The 21,266-nt window shown below is 42.2% G+C and overlaps 1 protein-coding gene across 1 annotated transcript in view; it reads left to right on the plus strand.

Annotated features, from left to right (window-relative positions):
- Positions 1–21,266, plus strand: part of GPC5 (glypican 5) — a 1,026,336-nt gene that overhangs the window by 14,035 nt on the left and 991,035 nt on the right. Inside the window, exon 2 of the mRNA XM_074983055.1 lies at positions 15,540–15,701. Coding sequence (XP_074839156.1) covers positions 15,540–15,701 — 162 coding nt within the window. The remainder of the gene's footprint in view (positions 1–15,539; positions 15,702–21,266) is intronic.

Below are 21,266 nucleotides of genomic sequence, written 5' to 3' on the forward strand. Positions count from 1 at the left end.
GGGTCCCAAACCCATTTTAATGGGGTCTTCTGCACCATTCCCTACAATTTTTTTCCACTCATGTTCAGAACAAATTTTATGTTCACTAATATGAAGGTAATGTATCTCTCAGAACTGTCGCATTGGCTCACATAATAAAATTTGTGTTGTGCGGGGGTGACTGAGGGGTTTGGAGTGTGAGAGGTGGCTCAGGGTTGAGGCAGGATCATTGAGGGCAGCTTGTGGTGCAGGTTCTGGGGTGGGTCAGGATGAGAGGCTCTGGGTCAGAGGGTTGGGATGTTGCCTCTCTGATTGGGCTGGGGAAGAGGGTCAATGTTTGGGATATGGGCTCTGGGGTGGGGTTGGGAATGAGGAGCTCTGTGATTGGGCAGGGGATCCATGTCTGTCCTGCCTTCTAGACATAGCCTGAATGAGCAACTGGCAAATTCCCAGAGAAAGAGAACCAGGGATAATAATGTAGAGAAAAAGTCAGAGGGGAGAGAATACTTCCTTAAGCATAATACAAAGGAGGGAGGCAGACAGGAAACTTTTTAGGGTCCTGAAGACACAGAGAGGTCCTCTGAGCCAAGAAATCCCCAGGCTACTTCCGGTTTCTGAGTCTCCTGGCAATAATAAAAATAAAAAAATGACCACACGTGAAAACAAAATAAGGCACAGACAAAAAGAGACTTATTTGAGTATTTGTAATTAAACAAATGCTTTTCTAGCCTTTTTCTTGGCAAATTCACTAATTATTGAGGGATGCACATATAAACAAGTTGCAAAACTTATCACATGCCAAAAAATTAACAAGTGTCTAAATCTGATGATGCTTTTGAGCTTGAGGACAAGGCCAAATGGCATTTTTGGATCCTTCTGTGATTGGTCCTGGCATAGCTGCTAGAGATGATAGGAAGGCAGATAATTCTTCTGGAGAGCACACTGCCACTATGTTGTAGGAGTCCACCCAGTGCTGCATACTGGGATATATCCTTCACTTTCCCTGCTCTAAGGAATAGTCCCTTTCCTCAGCATTTCACACCACAATACCAGGACGACAGTGGGTACTGGGAGAAGTCCTTAACTCCCCCGCCTCCAAGGGTCAGACACCTGCTACTGCATCTTGCACCACAAGACACAAAAAACATAATGACAGTCCATACGTCAAATGCAAACTTATGCTCATAGCACTTTATTTAATTTGTACTTTTGAGTTTTTCTTCTTTAAAACTGAGGATATTTGACATTAATTGCAAATGTCATAACTTTTCAGGAAAAAGAATTTCAGAAAACAAGAGAAGAGCCACAAATACAGCTTAATAAAAGATTTGCATCACCCTACACAAAGCAGGTTACATGTGGGCTAACCATAGACCTTATTTGACAGTACATGCAATGTTTACAAGGTGGTCCTAAACCTCGAAGACAGTGTATATTGCTGCTTTGACCTTGTGTCTTTGACCGGGTGCAGCATTTTGTAGAGACCGCCTCTCTGGCTGTTCATTCCTTAATGGTTAGCAAGTCTACCTACTTGATCTCCCTCCTGGCGCTTTAGAAGGGCTCTTTCCTTTGGTCTCACATAGGTTGTTCAAAGCACAGCATGCAATTATCACACCTCACAGATATTGCTTTTCATCCTCCTGCTTCAACATCAGGCATCTCCATCTGCCCTTCAGTCTTCCAAATGGGCATTCCGGTATCATTCTGTAGCTTCTCCTCTGAGCAAAATTTGAAAAGGCTCTTTCTCCTGTCTGGTTGCCTAGTAAAGGGCTTCATAAATCAGGGGCACTCAGTCTTATGGAATGGTTGGACATATTGCAACACTCTTCATGTCCACAGTGGTCCTCATAGTAAAGGTTCTAATTTTCATTGCACAAGGCAGACCAGAGTTTCCAAAGATTCTGGTGTTACGGATTTTTCCACGTTACTAGTGAACTTTCCATGGTGATCAGCCCTTGCTGTTGATGACTCTGAAGTCTGATATGGGGAGTAAAGAATGGGCATGAAGATCCTGTCAGTATTCTCAGTACAATGCAAATATATCAATAAACTTTTGTATATTGCAAACCTTAGCAATGGAGACCTCCACAACAGCATCCCGAAGAGCTGATCTACCAGTACCAAACTGGTTAACTATTTTAAGCTGTAGCAATTAGGGATGGTCAATTTCCAGAGAACCAAGGGTCTCTCAGTTTTCTTTGTTGAGGGGAACTCTCATGAGGTATTCCAGCACTACAGCTGGAGGTGAGTTCTACACAGGTTTCTCTGCACAAAATGGCATTGGTATTCTGAAGTTCTGATGTTCCTGTTGGCTAGGGTTACCATATTTGAGATTTTGAAAGAGAGGACACTCCCTCTCAGGAGTGTCATCTGTACCGGTATCTAGAAACTCCCCATTGTATTAATGTTTTATTGTATGTGTGGGGGGGGATGTACACACACACACGTACAAATTAATAATCAACAACTTTCACCCCAACATCAATCTCAGCCTGGAACAGTCTACACAGGAGATTCACTTCCTGGACACCACGGTGCTAATACACGACAGCCACATCAATACCACCCTGTACCGTAAACCCACTGACCGCTACGCCTACCTTCATGCCTCCAGTTTCCATCCCAGACACACCACACGATCCATTGTCTACAGCCAAGCACTAAGATATAACCGCATTTGCTCCAACCCCTATGACAGAGACAAACACCTGCAGGATCTCTACCAAGCATTCTTGAAACTGCAATACCCACCTGAGGAAGTGAAAAAACAGATCAACAGAGCCCGACATGTGCCACAAAGCCTCTTACTACAGGACAAGCCCAAGAGAGAAACCAACAGAACACCACTAGCCATCACCTACAGTCCTCAGCTAAAACCTCTACAGTGCATCATCAGGGACTTACAACCCATCCTGGACAATGATCCCCCACTTTCACAGGCCTTGGGAGGCAGACCAGTCCTTGACCACAGACAACCTGCCAACCTGAAGCAAATCCTAACCAGCAACTATACACCGCACCATAGTCACTCTAACTCAGGGACCCACCCATGCAACAAACCTCGTTGCCAGCTCTGCCCACATATCTACACCAGCAGCACCATTACAGGACCTAAACAGATCAGCCACACCGTCATGGGTTTGTTCAGCTGCACATCTACCAATATAATTTATGCCATCATGTGCCAGCAATGCCCCTCTGCTATATACATCGGACAAACTGGACAGTGTCTACGTAAAAGAATAAACGCGCACAAATCAGACATCAGAAATGGCAATATACAAAAACCCGTAGGAGAGCACTTCAGTTTCCCAGGCCACACAGTAGCAGACTTGAAAGTAGCTATCCTACTGCAAAAAAATTTCAGGACCAGACTCCAAAGAGAAATTGCTGACTTACAATTCATCTGCAAATTCGACACCCTCAGCTCTGGCTTAAACAAAGACTGCGAATGGCTGGCTAAATACAAAAGCAGCTTCCACCCCCTTGGTCTTCACACCTCCAGGTCAACTGCTGGTAGTAAGCCCTCACCCTTGCTGACTGAGCTAACCTTGTTATCCCCACCCTTGCTCTGGCTTATTTATACCTGGCCCTGCAGATTTCCATGACCGGCATCTGATGAAGTGAGTCTGTGCTCACGAAAGCTCATGCTCAAAACTTTTCTGTTAATCTATAAGGTGCCACAGGCCCCTTCGTTGCTGTTACAAATTAACGATGTGAGTTGGTAGATACTGATACAGGTACCCCTGAGGACTGTGTCTTCTTTTTTTCCAGAGATCAAATATGATAACCCTAGGCTGGATACCCCAGGTGTGCAGTGCTATCCTGTTCTATCAATCCATGCTAGTTAATTCTCTGACATGAAATGAGATAAATGTATTATTGCTTTTTATTTCTTCTGGCCACCTCTAAAGAACGATTTTTGATTTTTTTTTTATTGTTTTCAGTTTCCAAATATGGCTAGTGTATATATTATTTAGACAAGGTGAAATAAGACTGGAATGTTTTGAAAGGTGAAATTTTCTTTGCCTTGATGATAGTTTTTGTTGTTGTTGCTTGTCGTTGCCTGCCAGGAGGTATCTGGCTCATAGGTTACAGTATAAATTCACTACAATAGTGAACAGATTATATATTTGGCATTAGAAATGTAGTGTCAGGATATGTTCCTGGAGGGAAGTAAAAACGTGGTTGCCAGTAAAAAAATAAGAACCAGAAGTTGATTAAAGTAGATTCTCAGTCTGTGTTATGTGAAGTTTTAATGTGAGTGAGTCCAGTGAGACAGGATGCTGGGAGCAGTCAGTAAAATAGCTTCAGAATTTATTGTGAGGCAGAACCCAAGGGCTAATACACACATGAGGGGCCAGTTGGATACACCTCAGCTGAGTGACTTTTATTAGTAGTCAAATACAGTTTTTTTTTCTCTTGTTGCATGAAATAAAATGAATGTGATCTTTAAATGTGAGACTTTTGTATGGCTTGGACAGTTTCAAACTTCCAGTTCAGGCAGTCACATGGCTGGTAGCATAAAAGGAAGGTTAAATGAAATCTAGAGTTTCTGAATTGAAGTTCACAGTTCAGAGACTAGCAATTGAAGAAAACAAGACTTTCTCCCTCTTCGGCATGGGCTCCAGTCCTCTATGTACTTCCTTTCCCCTGTACTGCTGGTGCAAACTTGTCCTAAGCTGGTGCAACTTGTCATGAAGGTCACCCTTTATAAAGTCTGTGCACCCCGGTAATCTCAGTATTTTAGCAGCCCCTTGTAGACATTAGCAACTGCATTACTTCAGAGCAATATTTAAATTGTTATGATTCAGATGATGCACACAGCCCAGTATGTAGCCAGTTGAAATTTGGGGCTGAGAGTTCTTAGTCACATTTGCACACACCAGTGCCAGGCTGTTGTATATGTTACTTGGCCATTGGTGCCACTGTGTTTTTAACTAATAGTATTTTTTGTGTTAGAAATCCTGGATCCAAAAGCTAATGGCCTGATTTGTTAGGTAATACCTTGGTGTGATTTTTTTTTTAAGGTGCCCTTTTTGTAAGGTTTCTAGGTTTCATCTCCCAAACTTCTTAGGTTTGTATAGTTTATTTGAGACCTACACTTCATATCTTTCCCTCTGCATTTCATGTTAGAGTGGTGAGAGCTACTTGTGATGGTAAAGCAGGGAGGTACAAGATGCAAATAGAGTATAGAAAACCTTCTGAGGTCAGCACAAGCCAGAGTTTCAGTAACTAGATCATCGCTAGAAATCTAGGAAGAAAATCTGCTGATTAATATTTAGGCCAGATTTGGAGTAAACTAAACATTACAAAGGGTTTGTCTACACTAGCCCTCTCCTTCGAAGGGGGCATGTGAAGGAGCCCATGCAGGGAATAGCAATAAGGTGCTACGCTATATATGCAGCACCTTGTTAGGCTAATTCTCACCGCGGGAACCCTGAAGTTGCAAATGTCAAAGCACTGGCAAGCCGTGTAGCCACAGGCACTTCAAAGTACATGTACAACTTTAAAGTGCCCTTACTCCCGAAACATTTTGGAGCAATGGCACTTCGCAGTTGCGCAGGCACCCACAGTTACACTACTTGCTGGAGGTTCCAAGTTTGCAACTTTGGAGTTCCTGTGGTGAGAATTAGCCTAATGAGGTGCTGCATATGCAGTGCATCATCTCATTGCTCTTCTCTGTGCGGGCTCCTTTACAAGCCCCCTTCAAAGGGGGGGGCTAGTGTAGACAAGTGCAAAGTGGCATATTTCAAGTTTACACTAAATAGCTTAATTGGTCAGAGAGTTACTTAATTCTTTATAGATGGCCTGCTTCTCTTGGTGAAACAGGTTACCCAGTTTCCTACTGCAGCCCTTCAATCCCTGCCCACTAGGGGGCCTGGATACTTTGTTTTTTCCTTCAAACTTTTACAGCTAAACCTTGACTTCCTACAGATTTGAAACTTTACTATGCAGAAGAAAAATTACATCTTAATTTAAATGAAACAGGCACAAAAGCAGTTCCCTTACTTTGTAGTTTTAAAACTTTCTCTTCTTTTTCAGTAGTTTAATACAGTACTGAACTATATTTGCTTTTGTCTTTGCCGCTGCCTGATTGCATGCTTCCGGTCTCAAATGAGGCATGTGATTGTCTAGTCAGCTTGTAACTGCTATTTGTAAAGCTGAAGTTCTACTATATGTTCACAGCCTCTGCTAACTACTACTTTGTGATTTAATTCCTATTTAAAAGAAAGGTGGCTCCTTTCTCTTCAGGGTCGGGGGGGTGGGGAAGGAAAAGATTTTACTGCAATTGGCATGTGGTGGGAGGCAGTCCAGAATAAGGAGAATCTATCCCCACCCATCTTTCACCTACTCTTGTCCCTTTTCCTATGCTCCTACACCTTCCATGAGTTTTTGCACTTCCTGTACTACAAAAAAAAGTTTAAAAAAGAGCTCGATAAATATTTGGAGGTTAGGTCCATAGATGGCTATTAGCAAGGGGCAAGGCATGGTGCCCAGCCTTTTGTCAAAGGTGGGAGATGGATGGCAGGAGACAAATCGCTTGATCATTGTCTTTGGTTCACGTCTTGTGGGGCACCAGGCATTGGCTACTGTTGGCAGACAGGATACTGGGCTGGATGGACCTTTGGTCTGACCCAGTATGGCCGTTCTTATGTTCTTATATCTCTTCCTTCTCCTCCTCTATTCGTCACCCCTCTGCATTCTAGTTAGGATGTTTCTTCTCTTTCCTCCATGTTACCTGGCAGCTAGTTTGGGGTAGGAAGGGTATCCATTTGCTCTCATGTCTGGTGCTTGGCACCGCAGTGGCCTACAGTATCTCGTAGGAGCAATTACAAAGAAAGTCCTGTTCAGTCCCATGATGGAGCATGCTCATTTGCTCTGTTAGGAAGGCATATGCTGAGCCTAGTTAGTATGTAGGAATTATGAGGGGCTGCAATATTTTCAGGTTAGTTAGAATTTTGATGAGTAAAGGGGCTTTGAAATACCCTGGGCACTTCGAAGTACTGGCGTGTGAGCTGCGGCTGGACGTGTGCTGGCACTTCAAAGTTTAACACTTCGGAGTTGCCCTTGGGAGGGGGAGAGGAGGGATTTACTTAATGAAGTGCTGCATATGCACAGCAGCACTTCATTAATAAACTCGCAACACCCTGCTTACAATCCTCCCTGTGAAGTAGGGAGGTCGTGCAGACACAGCCATGGTGTCTGATTACCTACGTCCTACATAAGCTCGGGAGCCATGCACAAACCAGAGAAAGGTAGACATTTGGCTGCCTAAGTCACATGTAGGACCTGATCTGGTAGGCATCTCAGAAGCTGCGTACCAGACTGGGTCCCATTCAAAATCTGGGAAAAGTGCTGCCTATCTTATGACTTTCAGCTTACTTGTTAGAGCACTCACTTGGGATGTGGGGGATTCAGGTTCATTTCCCTCTGTGGGGGCTGGAGAAGAGAAAAGGTTAGACCAGGAGCTTCCTGTCTCTCAGGAAAGTACTTTAGTACTGATCTATGGGATATTCTGATGTGAGGGTCCCTATAATCTCACTAGCTGAAACTGTTTCCTGGATGTCCTGTCTCCCAGGTGGGTGCCCTAACCACTGGACTAGAGAGTAATTCTCTCTCCTGTCCCCTCATGACTGTTCCTTTGTAGACAAATACTTAAATAGTTACTGGGCCAGAGAGAGAGTAAACGTATAGTGCAGTGGTTAGAGCACTCAGGATCCAGTCCTCCTTTTCCAGTATCTTTCATTATTTAGCCAACTTGGATAACTTTAGCAGTAAAGTGAGGGAGCCCCACAGCAGAATGTCCGGTAGCCCAGAGACTAGTGCTCTTCAGAGCTGGGACTCCTGTATGTCAGGTGAGTGCTATAACCATTGGGCAAAAAGCTATAATGTGATACCACCACTGTTGCCTTCTCTGGTTATTTTGTATGAAGCAGAGCAGACCCCTAACTTATTCCCAAAAGCAACACCTGAGCCACCTGAGTATAGATGGCAGGTTGCCATTTGTGGGTCACTAAGCAGAGAGATCCCTCCCTGCAGACTAGACTTAAGTGCCTATCTTCAAGAGTGTGTAGGGGAAGGCAATTAGGACACACCCCTGTTGTCGGCATTTCACATTGGTTAGCTTAGATGGTTCCCTGGTTAGCATGCTGGCTCTCATATTCTTCAGTGTCTGTCTTGCCCATTCTTTGCAGAAGGAGTTGAGGTACTCAAAATCAGCTTTGTGGATTGCAGTGCTGTGCCTGTGATTTTTTTTTTTTTTTTTCCTCCGTGGTACCTAAAGTGCATCATGATGCTCAGTCTAGTAAAGCTGAAATCCTTTCTTGGATCTCACCCGTTGCTTTTAAAGGAAAACTGGGACTTTTTCCATATCACTGACTTCAGGATGTGGGGCTTTGTAAAGCATTCTGACTTTTATGAGAGTTGAAGTCTGGTAAGATGATAACATTAGACCAGGCCTGTGAATTTTCCCTTTTTGTTGTTTTAGTGGACATTATGAAGACTGGTCCAAGTATTGTGTGTGCATTTTGTTATTTTCCTAACATACAGTCCAACAGGTTTCTTGAATTTAAAATTCAAATGTCTTTTTATTTATAAAAAAAACAAACTAACAAAGGGGAACAAATAGCAAGAAAATACATTTAAAATAAATATTGAATTGAATTTTGTCTTAATCACTTGAGCACAATGTTCTCACTTTTAGAAAGCCCCAGATCAGCAGCAGTATAAATACTCATTAATTCAAACAGTAAGCATGAAATCTCTGTTATTGTTATATAAGATAATACAAACAAATGTCCCACAGCAAATAAAAATGGTGCTTTTCAGTGCAGTGGTGCAAACATCATTACCATTTTAAAGATATTTTTCCTTTTGTGTTTGTGAAGGGCTTGGCAGCTGGCATGCTGCAAACTAGGCCTTGAGTTATCTCCCATGGTGGTATTCATGGTCTGATTTTTATTGAGAATTAAAAGAAAGTGAGTTAAATCTGTACTCTGGTCACATGGCTAAAACTGCCTGTTGTGATTAGTAAGTACTGCAAATGGGCCTGATATTGCTCCTGTAATTTATTTGTTTGGTGGGTCGTATAATAGTAAGTTGGTTCTAAGAGTGTGATATTTTGTAAGAAATATTCTAAATTTTCAATAGTTACAATACTAGCACATTAAAAAATATTTAACACAGCAGTATGCATATGCATTGATAAGGCTGAGGATTTAAAATACATAATATTAAAAGATTACATCTCCATCAGCAATGCAGACTCGAAAGTGCTCTGTGCGACACATACTAGCTCTGTCTAGACATCAGATTTTCCTCAACAGAAGAGGCTTTCCGTCAACCAAACTAGGGCACGTCCACGCTACAAATATGTTCTGTTTAGAATCTGTTGATTGAATGCAGCAGTTTTGCCAGCAGAGTTCTGTCTTGAACGTAAGAGACACAGCGCCTCTGTAGGCAGTTTCTGTCAACAGAATAGTAGTGTAGGTGCTCTTCTGTCGACAGAGGGGTCTTCCATGGTGGTGGCCACCTGGGGCCGGGAGATGCTCTGTCCACCGCAAGCAGAGCTCTATGCTCCGCTTCTCCAGCCAGCCTTAAAGGGACAGCAGCCCTGGTAACCCCATACCAGGAAGTAGGAAGCGTGCAAGCATCCTAGACAGCATGTGTGTCTGCACCCTGCCACCACTCCACGGGGATGGCAGTAGCTTGGCCCACCAATGAACAGGAGAGGTGCTCCAGGACTCACCCCTAGCCAGGAGGAGGCGTGCCCCGTCCTGGATGGACCCTGAGGTCTGAGATCTCATCAGCCTGTGGATGGAGGAGACGGTGCTCCTGGACCCAGCAGCAAAGAGGTGGAGTGCCCTGGGCTACAGCTGGCTTGCAAAAGCCCTAGCAGAGTGGGGACAACCCGCCTGGAACATGGAGCCAAAATTAAAGAAGTGAGGCAGGGCTATTCCTAGGCTCAGAATGACGCCCACTGCTCAGGGGCACGATGGTCCAGCTGCCCCTATTACAGGGAACTCCATGAGCTCCTTCAGGTGGAGGAAACTTCCACTCGGGGAAGGGCACTTACTCCAGGGCCTGGAGGGTTGGGCATGCCATGATCCCCATTAGTCAGTCTTGGGCCGGTATCCAACCCTGTGAACCCAGCACCTGTACATGTGCTCAAGGCACTTTGGTCCACCCAACCTGACCACACAGCTGCAGGGCACAGGCACTGGCCCACTGCCAGTCCCTGGGGAGGCTGACAGGGCCTGGGGGTGTGGGGGCTACCTGCCTGCCCCAACGCAGCTGAGGGTGGGATAGCCACACAGGGAGGGGTCCAACCCCAGCCCCACCACTGAGGACTGTGACCCTCTTCTCACAGGCATGCCTGCAGGACACAGGCAGCACCCTCACCCCTGGACAGAGCCCTGAGCTGCATGGTGGGAGGGCATGGGAGGGCCATGTGGAGGGAAGGAGTTACCATCTTGCCCCCTTGTCCCCCACTCCAGCTGGACCATCAGTGGGCCAGGCCAACCCCACCTCTTCACCAGGGCCAGACAGCTCCCCGTGAGGAGCCGGAACTGGGCCTGGAGCTGGAGCATGGCCTCAGGACTACTTGCACTGGGGCACAGCAGGGCATCAAAATGGTGCAGGTAGTCCCATGGACGGAGGTCGTGTTGCCCAGTTGAGGAGGACTGTGGCGCCCTCGGGCAGGTCATTGATGTTATGGATCAGTGGCTGTGGGCTGACAAGGTGCAGTGGGCAAGGGACCGGGAGTGGCAGGCGCAGGCATGGGACCAGCTGATGTCCCGCCTGGGCGGTGCCACTGCCGTTTGGTGGAACCAGCTGACCCAGCCACCTGTGCCCGCTGCCCCCATTCCTCCACTGCTCCCCCTTCCCCTGCAGGCCTCACTCCCTCTGCCCCAGCTATCCTTCCCCCTCCCCTCATCCAACTTCTCCTCAGCTGTCCTGGCCCTTGCCCAATGGATCTTGTCCTCAGCCACACCCCATGCCTCCCATGGCCCCACAGCAGAGCCTAATCCTGCCATGGTCCTCCCCACCCAAAGCTCTCTGTGGCACTGCCCTCTACACAGCCCTGATGGAGACCCTGAACCCATGATGGGAGGGGATTTCACTGCTGGGGCTGCTAGGTGTCCTGCTCTCCCATGGGATCGTGGTGCACTACCCCCTGCCTAGAGTTAGGTCTCCCCCTGCATTCCAAGTCCGAACCTCACTATAAATATTTCATTCTCCCTGCACTTTGTAAATGGTTGGTTGGTTGGTTGTTTTTTATTTTTGCGCATACATTCTTCTGATAAAAGTCAAGACTTGACCTTGGGTGTGGCCAGAGGGAGCCCAGGGACTGCTCTCGCAGTATAGCTAACTGGAAAGGCCAGAGTCTCTCTCTCTGTAAACTAGGGAGCCCTGCACTTTCTTTGCTGTCCCTTCAAGGAGTATGCAAGCCTTGGCATGGGCAGGGAGTGTGGCCTGGGGGAGGTCCTTTAAGGGTGGGCTGGGCTGGGCTGGGCTGGGCTGTTGGGCCAGGAAGGGCTCGGCGTCCATGCAACCCTGACTTCCAGGTCATCAGAGCCCACTGTTGACAGAGCAGTGAGGGTGTGTGGATGTTCTCTGTCAACACAGGAAGCCTGTATTAAGCATGGACACATTTTGTAGACAGAGGTTCTGTAGGGAGAGATCTGTCGACAGAACTCTGTAGTGTAGACACCACGACCGTGTGTAAAATTATGCTAAAGGTATGTGTTTTAGGTACGTGTGCTGTAACAGAGGTAATCTTTGAGAACTGTAACTTTTAAATTTCCTGACTTGAATGTTATACATATTTTCTCCCAATCTTAGCATTGCATTGGTATAACTGTTAAAATTGAATTTCTTGTTTTAAAGGTACCATGCTTGCATTATCCATCCTACTGACCAGCTCTCTGATTAGCCTGCTTTTTCTTCCCATCATCTTACTGGATCTCTCACCACTGTTGTGATATATAGAATCCAAGTTCTTAAATGTGCACCACTTATGTAAGAAACAAGTGACAACTCCAGATATAGACAGATAGATTGCCACTCTATTTGAATTCCAGTTCGTTTCTTCCTGGTTGAGTACTGGGCAATATGGCCAGGTATGCAGTTTGCAGACACATTATGGTCTAGTGGTCAAATAATACATCATTACACATATCACCAGAATTCCCACCTGCACAATGCAGTTTTGTTTGGATTTTGCTGTCGACAACAGGATGTCAGAGGGTATTCTTTTTTTCAGGTGGAAAGAGATCTAGAGAGGACCTGCTCAGCAAAGTTACCAAACTTTGTTTTCTAAGGTAGCAGAAATGGCATTATTTAAAATAGATGGTCTGGGTGAAGGGCCACCAAATCATCAGGCAGATTGAAGGCAAAGATAGCTTAAGCTGATAACAGAACACTTTGAAAATAATACTTGCCGGGTCTGAATACACTAAGGTTTTGGAAAAGACCAGATTCAGATTTAGCAATAGGAGACTAAAAGCTTGACTTTCTGATTTTTGAACTAAGGAAGGTTTCTATCCTTTTATAGTTTTACTCATTTGCCTGTCTTCATCTCTCCGAAGCCTATTGCAAACACATTTATTCTCAAGTAATTTGCATCAGTTAGTTTTCGAAGTAGAATGTTACATTCTTATCCTTCATAGTAATGCAAAAGAGTGTTTCCATGTTGTAAATTCTGCATGCATGTGGGATGCTTAAATCCTCTGGAATAGTGAGATGCACTTTTGCTTATGTCTGCAAGAAGGATTTAGTGCAAAACATATTTTATTGATAGAACTCCATAACTGGTTTTCTTTACATGGGGTCAGATAACTCTCTTCACAGTGAAAAGCGGAAAGACTGTACAGTAGTATTAACTTACAAATGAGGTTTTCTACTGAACTTAATTAGTTGTCCTAAAATTTGATGCCTCTATAGTAGAACACTTGGTAGTCACCTACTGTGGATCTCCAATAGGGAAACCACTCAGAAGAGGAGGAGGATAAGGAGAAGTTATTTAGCACTGCAGTAACAATGGTTCTTTGAGATGTGCGTCCTTGGAGGTGCTCCAGAACCCTCTCTCTTCCGCTATGCTTCCGAGTCCAGATCCTTGACCTGGGTGTAGAGAAAGAACAGAGCTGGATGAGATCACACTTACAATATATGAAGGCATGAATGCTACAAGACAGCTACAATGTGTGCAGCCCAACCAACCACTGTTGGAAAAATCTCCAATATGTGGCACCGGGATGATGTGACACCTGCAGTGGGGTACCTACAGGGACACACATCTTCAAGAACTATCAAAACAAAAAGACCTGTTGTTAGTGCACAAAGTGAGTATCTTCATTTGTCGGTTAAATAAATCTTGTACTGGAGGAGAAAAATGTTTAACAATTGAAAGAGCCCCTACCATAAAGGAACATGCACCAAACTGTTCCAACAGCTCTGACATCCATCCATAATTTCCCACACACAATTTGAAGTAAACATAATAAAAAGCAAGGATGTTTCCCCTCAATACATATTTGTCGTGAGAATGAAGATATCACTCCTATCTGGCATTGGATAAGTAAGCGGCAAGCTGGGGCTTTTGCTGAACTATTGGTTTTATTATCTCATCTTCCTGTTGTACCCCAGTCCCATTTGTCTTTTCCCACTCAGCTGTTTCATCCCTTCCCTTATGTAGTTTGTGAGAGAGAGTGCTAGAGAGAGAGCCTTGACATACTAGGGACCTAATATGAGTACTTCCGTGAATCAGGGGATAGCTCTGTTTTATGGATGGGTGGAGCTCTAGACAGCGATCCCACATCACTTATGTATGTACTGGTCAGCAGCAGTAGTTGTGGGCACTTTGTAAAGGAGACCGAACAAGTTAAGACTCTTGTTTTGTTTAGTCTTTATTCAATGTGACGCTAATTTGGTTTGGGGAAGTGGAAACCAGCTAAGCTGCATTTGGTTGTCTTCGTTAATGTTCTGGAAGATAGCTTATTTATGTATAATAGAGATGTTTTACAGCCTTTGTGTAAAAATCTACTGCTCCACTATGGAAGTCTAGAAGGACTCCATGGACTTCACCAGAGAGATTCTTGATTTACGCTCATGTAGCTGAGAATAAATTTGACTCAGTGAATTCATACGTTGCCCACTTTTCCAGAACACTCAGATATAATCCCTAATAGCTTAATTTTCAGTTAAATAGCCTTTTTTTATGAAAATGTCATTTCAAACACCAAATTAGAGAACTCTCATGAAATATTCATTGTATTAAATGTATAGCCTGTTTTCTCCAATATTATTTACAGTATCTTGGAATGATTTAACACAGTATTAGAAATAGGATATATAATAAATAAATAAAATATTGCTTGTTTTGTTTGCCGATACTGAGTACTGGCACCTCTGCAGTCCCAGCCATATGATTGGGTGGGAGGAAGGGGAGTGGGGAGCTGTTTAGCCAAAAAAGGCACACTGTGTGTGTGTGTGTGTGTGTGTGCGCGCATGTGTGCGCGTGTATGTGCGCGCACGTGCGCTTTAGCTATTGTTAAGTAGACACACACACTAAGGAAATAAAAGGTGAATGAGAATGGGTAGCAACATGGTTAGAAGTAAAACGTTGATGACATCAGGTTTTCTCTCTCTTATCTTGGTCAATTTCCCTATTTTCAGTCTTGCAGCTCCATCCTATCGTTCTCTTCTACCATCTGTCATAAGGAGGCTCCAGCATGTAAACCTAGCAACAAAATTAAACTTTCAACCAGAGAGCAGATTTAAGAGGATTTCTCATGTAAATTCCTAAGAAATCTCTTTATACATATCAGTTAAATTCTGTATTTGAGAACAGGATTTAACTCTTAGACATTCTTAAATTGTAAGTTTAAACCATAATATTTTTTTCTGGGGATGCTGACTTTACACTGCAATTTTATTGTTAAAATATTAATTTCTTCCTTTTGTAGATCTTTATGCTTTTTCATTGCCGTGTATTACTTTAGAAAGGGGAAAACATAAGGTATTCAGGTAAACAAGGTAAATACGAGCTCAGTGTGCATCTGTTCATCTGTGGGCTTTTTTTTTCTTTGGTGCAAAAGTACCAGACGTTTTTAAGAGCTTTGGCTAATACTTTCACCTATGTCAGCAGTGGGTAGATTTACTGAACCTCTGAAACACATATGGCAGTCTTCAGAAATTCAGTAATTGGGACACATCTGCCTGGGCTTGGGGCTTCTGCCTTGTTCCTGATGGAGTCACAAGCCCTAGCAGGCATGCTCCATGGTGCTGAATGGCCAAGACCCTCCCCTTCCCACTTGGCAGAGGCCTCTACTCCACCACTATTTTGAGGCAGAGTTCCTAAGTTTACCACTGCCATGCCTGGTAGGTGGAGAATGGAGTGGGTTTGGAGGTGCTCCATGAGACACCTCTTGATCCATAATTTGGCTATTGTAACATATGTCAGCTCTGTTACAAAAGTGAAGTTGGCTGTCGTGTGGCATGGTGCACTATACAAATAAAGATAAATTTGAATAATGAAAGTGTTTTTCTTTCTCTAGGGGCTGATCTTCAGGTTTGTACATTGAAAAACTTAACATGCTGTAACAAGAAGATGGAGGACAGATACCAGATGATGGTAAAGGAGGATATACAACAAGTGCTTCAGACATTAAGCTCTACTTTGAAGTTTTTAATATCTCATAATGCAGCTGCTTTTCAAGGTAAGTATTTCTATTGTACATATCAAGGTTTGTTTGAAAACACTTTCTCAACTTTATTGTATGCTTTGAACTAATCTGTGATAAAGTTATCTGTTTTAATTCCTCTTAATGCTTATTGTGCTTTATCAGAAAGAGTATTAATTGTGCAGAGAACTGGCAACTTGAATGTGTGTGACTAGTAACTAATGGCCTTTGAGAAAAATAAATTGTAATTAATTAGTTACTTTGTTTTGGACTTTACACCTTTGAGTATCTAAAAAGTGTTAATGGTGAATTTCATTTTGATATGGATGCATATTGCAAAGCTATCCTTCAGATCAGTCCTTGGCAGAGCTGGTGGAGTAGCCTTTCAGTAGATTTTCTAATTGCAACCCCTCCATACTCGTGAGGGGTCCTTTGAAAAGGCCAATGTGAAAGGCAATTGTGAGTGCATGGGTGATGAGAGGAACATGGGATAAATGAGTACATGGAATAAACTGAGGAAAACTAATTTGAAAGAGAGTGAGATTAGGGTGAGTCCTGGTCCTGCTGAATACACCTAGAACCTTGCCGTTTGTCTTTCAAAGTACTTTTGTGGCCCTTCTCAAAGTGCCTTCCGAGGAGTCTTCAGTTTATCTTTATAGCTCTCCATTAAGGAAGGGAAATAGTGTTATGATGTGTGTTAGCTCCCTAACCTTGGAATGCTGCACCACCTCTTGTTGGTCTCATAACTTTTCAGCAAATGAAGTGAACTGATAACACATCTATACTGCCACTACATCATCATCAACTTGTTCAAATACAATTCTACTTAGGCTGAATCTTCAGATGTTAACTCACACATAACTTGATTGCCAATTTGCCCACACTGTATTCATGCCCCAAAGCTATAAACCCCAAGATTAAATTCACCTCTGTCCTTTTTTTGGTCTCTGAATATAGCCCTTGGGTATTAGGCCCCTTGTCCTTATCTGTCTTGGGGTAGTAATTGTCATGTCTCTGCTCCTTCAGTGACTAAGCTTCCTAAATAGGTAGGCAACCATTTTTTGTGTAATCTGCCAACTTTATCAGTGATAGTTTTTTATGTAATTTGTTCCAAAGTCATTTATGAAAATGTTTAAATAGCAGAGGTCTAAGAACTGATTTCTGTATTCTGATAGTCATTCTTTACTATGAGCTTTCCCTTTCTTCTTCTTAATTTTTAAAAAAAATTATAGCTACTTTCACTTCCTCTCACGCCCAGGTGATATGATAGCATGTTTAAGTTCCCAGCCATCTTCTGGTTTAAAACTTTATTTGACTCTATTGTTCATTGTACCTTATGGCCAAATAAGTGACCACAGAAGGAGGTTCAGAAGTATGCAACATATTTTCATGTCCACATAATTCAGTTAACCTATGTGGTTGCAACTTCTTAACATTTAATCACTATAATTTCAAACAAATGTGGTACATGATTAGCTACATTTTATAAATCATAGTAACCTGAAATTTATTGCAAAGTTACCATACTGCTACTACTTAACCCTTGTACTCCACGTGGAGCATAGGTCATCTGCAAGTCTCCACTTCACTTTGTCTTGGGCAAAACTTCTAGCTGACTCCAGGAGTCCCCCAGTTGTTCTTCAGTCTCCGTAGATCTTCTCCATGTTGTCCGAGGTCTGTCTTTTTTGCGTTTTCCTTGTGGGTTCCATGTATGAGCTTGACGGACTATGCTGGATGATAAGTATCAGAGAGGTAGCCGTGTTAGCTTGTATCTTTGAGAACAAGAAGTCTGGTGGCATCTTATAGACTAACAGATAATTTGAAGCATAAGCTTTTGTGGGCAAAGATCCACTTTATCGTGGGTCTTTGCCCACGAAAGCTTATGCTCCAAAATATCTATTAGTCTATGAGGTGTCACAGGTCTTCATGTTATGGTGCATGATGTTTTTCTGAGAGCATAGCCTAGCTGTCTCCACATTCTCCTTTCATGCTGTACTCAATTTTTAAGTGACTGATCTCAAAGAATTATACTATTTAAAATGGTAGAAAAAAATCACGTATTTCTGTAGTTCAAAAACTGGACATTTTTCATTTATAAAGCTGTCCTTGCATACAGTAGTATTCTTAAATAAAATTCATGGATGAAACAACATGGTTCCCTTGATGAAATTTGAGGGAATATGTGAACATTGATCCATGACCCAGTCCTCTTTACTTACAATTTACTCTATCAAGTTGATACTTGTTAGATATCTTTAGATGGGTCATCATCGTCAGATTTCCTGGAACATGTCTGTGAGTCCATTTAATCCTCCTTACTTAGATTCAAGTGGTCACTGGATCTATGTTGTATAGTCACAAGTTTGCAACATAATATCATGATGCTGTGTAAGGATACCAGGATTTAAAAAAAAAAAAGAAGAAGAAGGTGGTCAAGCTTTTTTTAGCTAAGGGCACACGTGGCAGGAGCATCAGAATGAAGTCTTTGATATGAACTCTTCCCTCAGGTGCATATGTGTTACATAATGACATGTGCCTAAAGTAACATACTACAATATCATGTATGCAACGTCAGTGGCTCTCTTTCATGTATGTTATATTTTCTCACTTGACTAAAAAGTGCTGAGAATAAAGTTTCTTAATTGAAAGACATAGACCCAGAATGCCTAACCTCTTGGAAACTAACCTTTCTTCTCTTCCCTTTAGACCAATGTTTCATTAACTTTTGGAGACCATGGAACACCAAACAATAATATTTTTATGTAGAACACCTATGCAAATTTTCTTCAAAAATTGTTGTCAGACCAAATAAACAAATAGAAACATCTACAGCAAAAAGAAAATGAAGTGATTTATTAAGCATCATAGCAATAAGAAATAACCTTGTATCTGGTTTTAATTACAGAAATTGTATACCAGCAGTGTATTTTTCCACACACTCACTGCGTACTTGTGAGCTGTTCATGGAACACCGTTTAAGAAACGCTGCTTTAGACCAAGAGGCAATTCTGGAGAAGAATGCTGCTGGTGGAAAAATAGAATCAGGTGTTCCCAGAATCATTTAGAAACCATTTTGGAGGAACTAAGGGGAGCGAGTGGGGTCTTGGCACATGCACAGTACAGCCTATCAGCAGTTAACTTCCCGACAAGTTGTATCAAATCAGGTCCATGGATGCAAAGAACTCTTTTCAGAGACTAAACCTAGTAAAAACAAAATGGATTTTCATCACGACAATTTAAAAAGGCACCTGTCCTCAAAGGCTGTTTCTTGCTGTATTTCAACATTGTATGCGCAATCTTTTCAGACCTGGAGATATTCAAGTTATCATAAAAATAGCTTCAAGAGGTGGGGAGAACACTTTTCTCACTCTTGTTTTAAAGTAAGTGGCTAAGACGCTTTTTGCTGAAACTTTACACGCACATGCATATGTACAAAAATATATACACCACTTTTTTACCCAATATGCTGCTACAGGGTGTACCCCAAAGGGTACTTTCAAAGTTAATTTTAATTGTCTGTCTGAAACACCTGGATTACCCTACTTACTGATGCTGCGTGTTTCTGCCATTACAAACGGTATGCTACCTTTCTTTGCATAATTAACATTTCCAGTAAAATTCATGTACTAGCTATATCTGAAGACAGAGTTATCAACCATTTTACAGTTGCGGACATACAAAAGCCCAAACCTGTTCCCACTAATGTATGTTGGACTCTTGTCACTAACTTCAGCCAGAGCTGCATCAAGCACCATTGGATTCATTGAGGGGAAAAAATGTGTACCTTATTCAATAATTTACATGACTGTATGCATATGTAGACCTTGAGCACAAAATAGGACTGTAAAAGGGTGAATAAAATAACTACCTATTTATTCTTATGATTCCCATTTGAATAAAGATACCATTTGAAGACTTCTGAACAAAAAAAAGAAAAGTAATACTGATGCTCCTTTATTATTTTGTGTGTGTCATTATATTAAAAATGCTGAAGTAAACATGAAAAATTTTCCATCTAAAATAACTGCCTTACAGTGCAATTTCTCCATCACTTTCCCTCAGGGAAGAGTGATTTCTCTGTTGTATGTTTCCTACTTGGCAGAGAAATATCCAGGTTAGTTAATATTATTTTATTCTTATTTAACTCTATCCCTACTCTCCTGGAGCTAAAAACAAAAACAAAACAAAAACTGAAGTTAAAATTTATAGTTCTTTTTTAATCACAATACACCCTATTAAATACACTGTACATAAAAAAGGCACTGTAACATTTTACCAAGCAAGTGTTCTGATTTGAACTTGTTAAAGTGATATATTGTTCTCTAAACTCCAAAGATTTTATAATAATGAAGAAGAAAATCAAGCTGATTTGTCATGATTTGTTCTTGGTAAATCCATGTTGGCTGCTAGCGATTAAACCCCTCCATCTCCTAGATATTTGCAAATTGAATGTTTTATACATTGCTCTAGTAGCTAGCCAGGTATCAAAGTCAGGCTGACTGGTCTGAACTTGCCTAACTCCCCCTTTTCAAAGATGGGCACTAAACTTAGACCTTCTCCAATCTTTTGAGATCTTTTCTGTCATTCATGAGTTTGTCAATAGTATTTCCAATGGCTCTGAGATTTCTTCAGTAGTCCTCCGGTGAATAGCATTCAGCCCCACTGATTTAAATTGATTAAAATTGGACAGAAGAGCTGATGTATTCTTTGTTTATCATGATCTACATATCTTCTGCTTTATTGCCTATGAAAATTTCACTAATAATCTGGCCACATGTTGTTTTTTGTGAAAAGGCACAAGTAGACACTGAACTGCTCTGCCTTCTTTTACCAGTTTCCCTTCTGCAGCGGACCCACATCATTCTTGATATTTCTTTTCTGTCTGACGTATTTAAATAACATCTTGCTGTTACTAACATTTCTTGTCTGCTGTAATTCATTCTTAACCATGGCTTTCCTGATTTTGTGTCTACTTGCTCGTGTTATTCACATATATACTTCCTTGGTGACATGCTTCTCCTTCCATTTCCTGTATGACATATTTTGATTTATTTATTTTTTTTAAGATAACTAAAAAGCTCCTTTTGTAGCCACAGTGGCTTTTTGTGGCCCTTCTTATATTTCCTCTTGCATGTTGAGCCTCTGATATTACATCTTTTAAGAACTGACAGCCTCCTTTTACTCTTTTTCTTCCTTAATTGGTCTTTCCATGTGACCTTGTCTACTGTTTCTCTGAGTTGGCTGAAATTTGTCCTTTTGAATTTGTGTCCTTGTTTGGTGAGCTCAGGTCCTTATTTTCATAGGCTCTTGAATTAAATTGTATCAGATCATGATCATTTCTTCCCAAGTTCCCAACCACCTTCACACTCACAACTAGATCACACTGTTGGTCAAAAACCTGATGCAAAAGATGACCCCATAATTGTTTCCTCATCTTTTTATCTCCATGAAAACTGTCCCCTGCTTGTGCTAAGAATTTGCAGGGCATATTGTATTTTGACACAGCAATCTGCCAACAAATTTTAGGGAAATTAAAATCTCCATTATGTTAGCTCACATTTTAGGTAATCTTGTTAAATGACTCATCCACTTCCTTTTTCT

This window comes from Carettochelys insculpta, chromosome 1 (assembly GCF_033958435.1).
Source record: "Carettochelys insculpta isolate YL-2023 chromosome 1, ASM3395843v1, whole genome shotgun sequence".
Classification (NCBI taxonomy): domain Eukaryota; kingdom Metazoa; phylum Chordata; order Testudines; family Carettochelyidae; genus Carettochelys; species Carettochelys insculpta.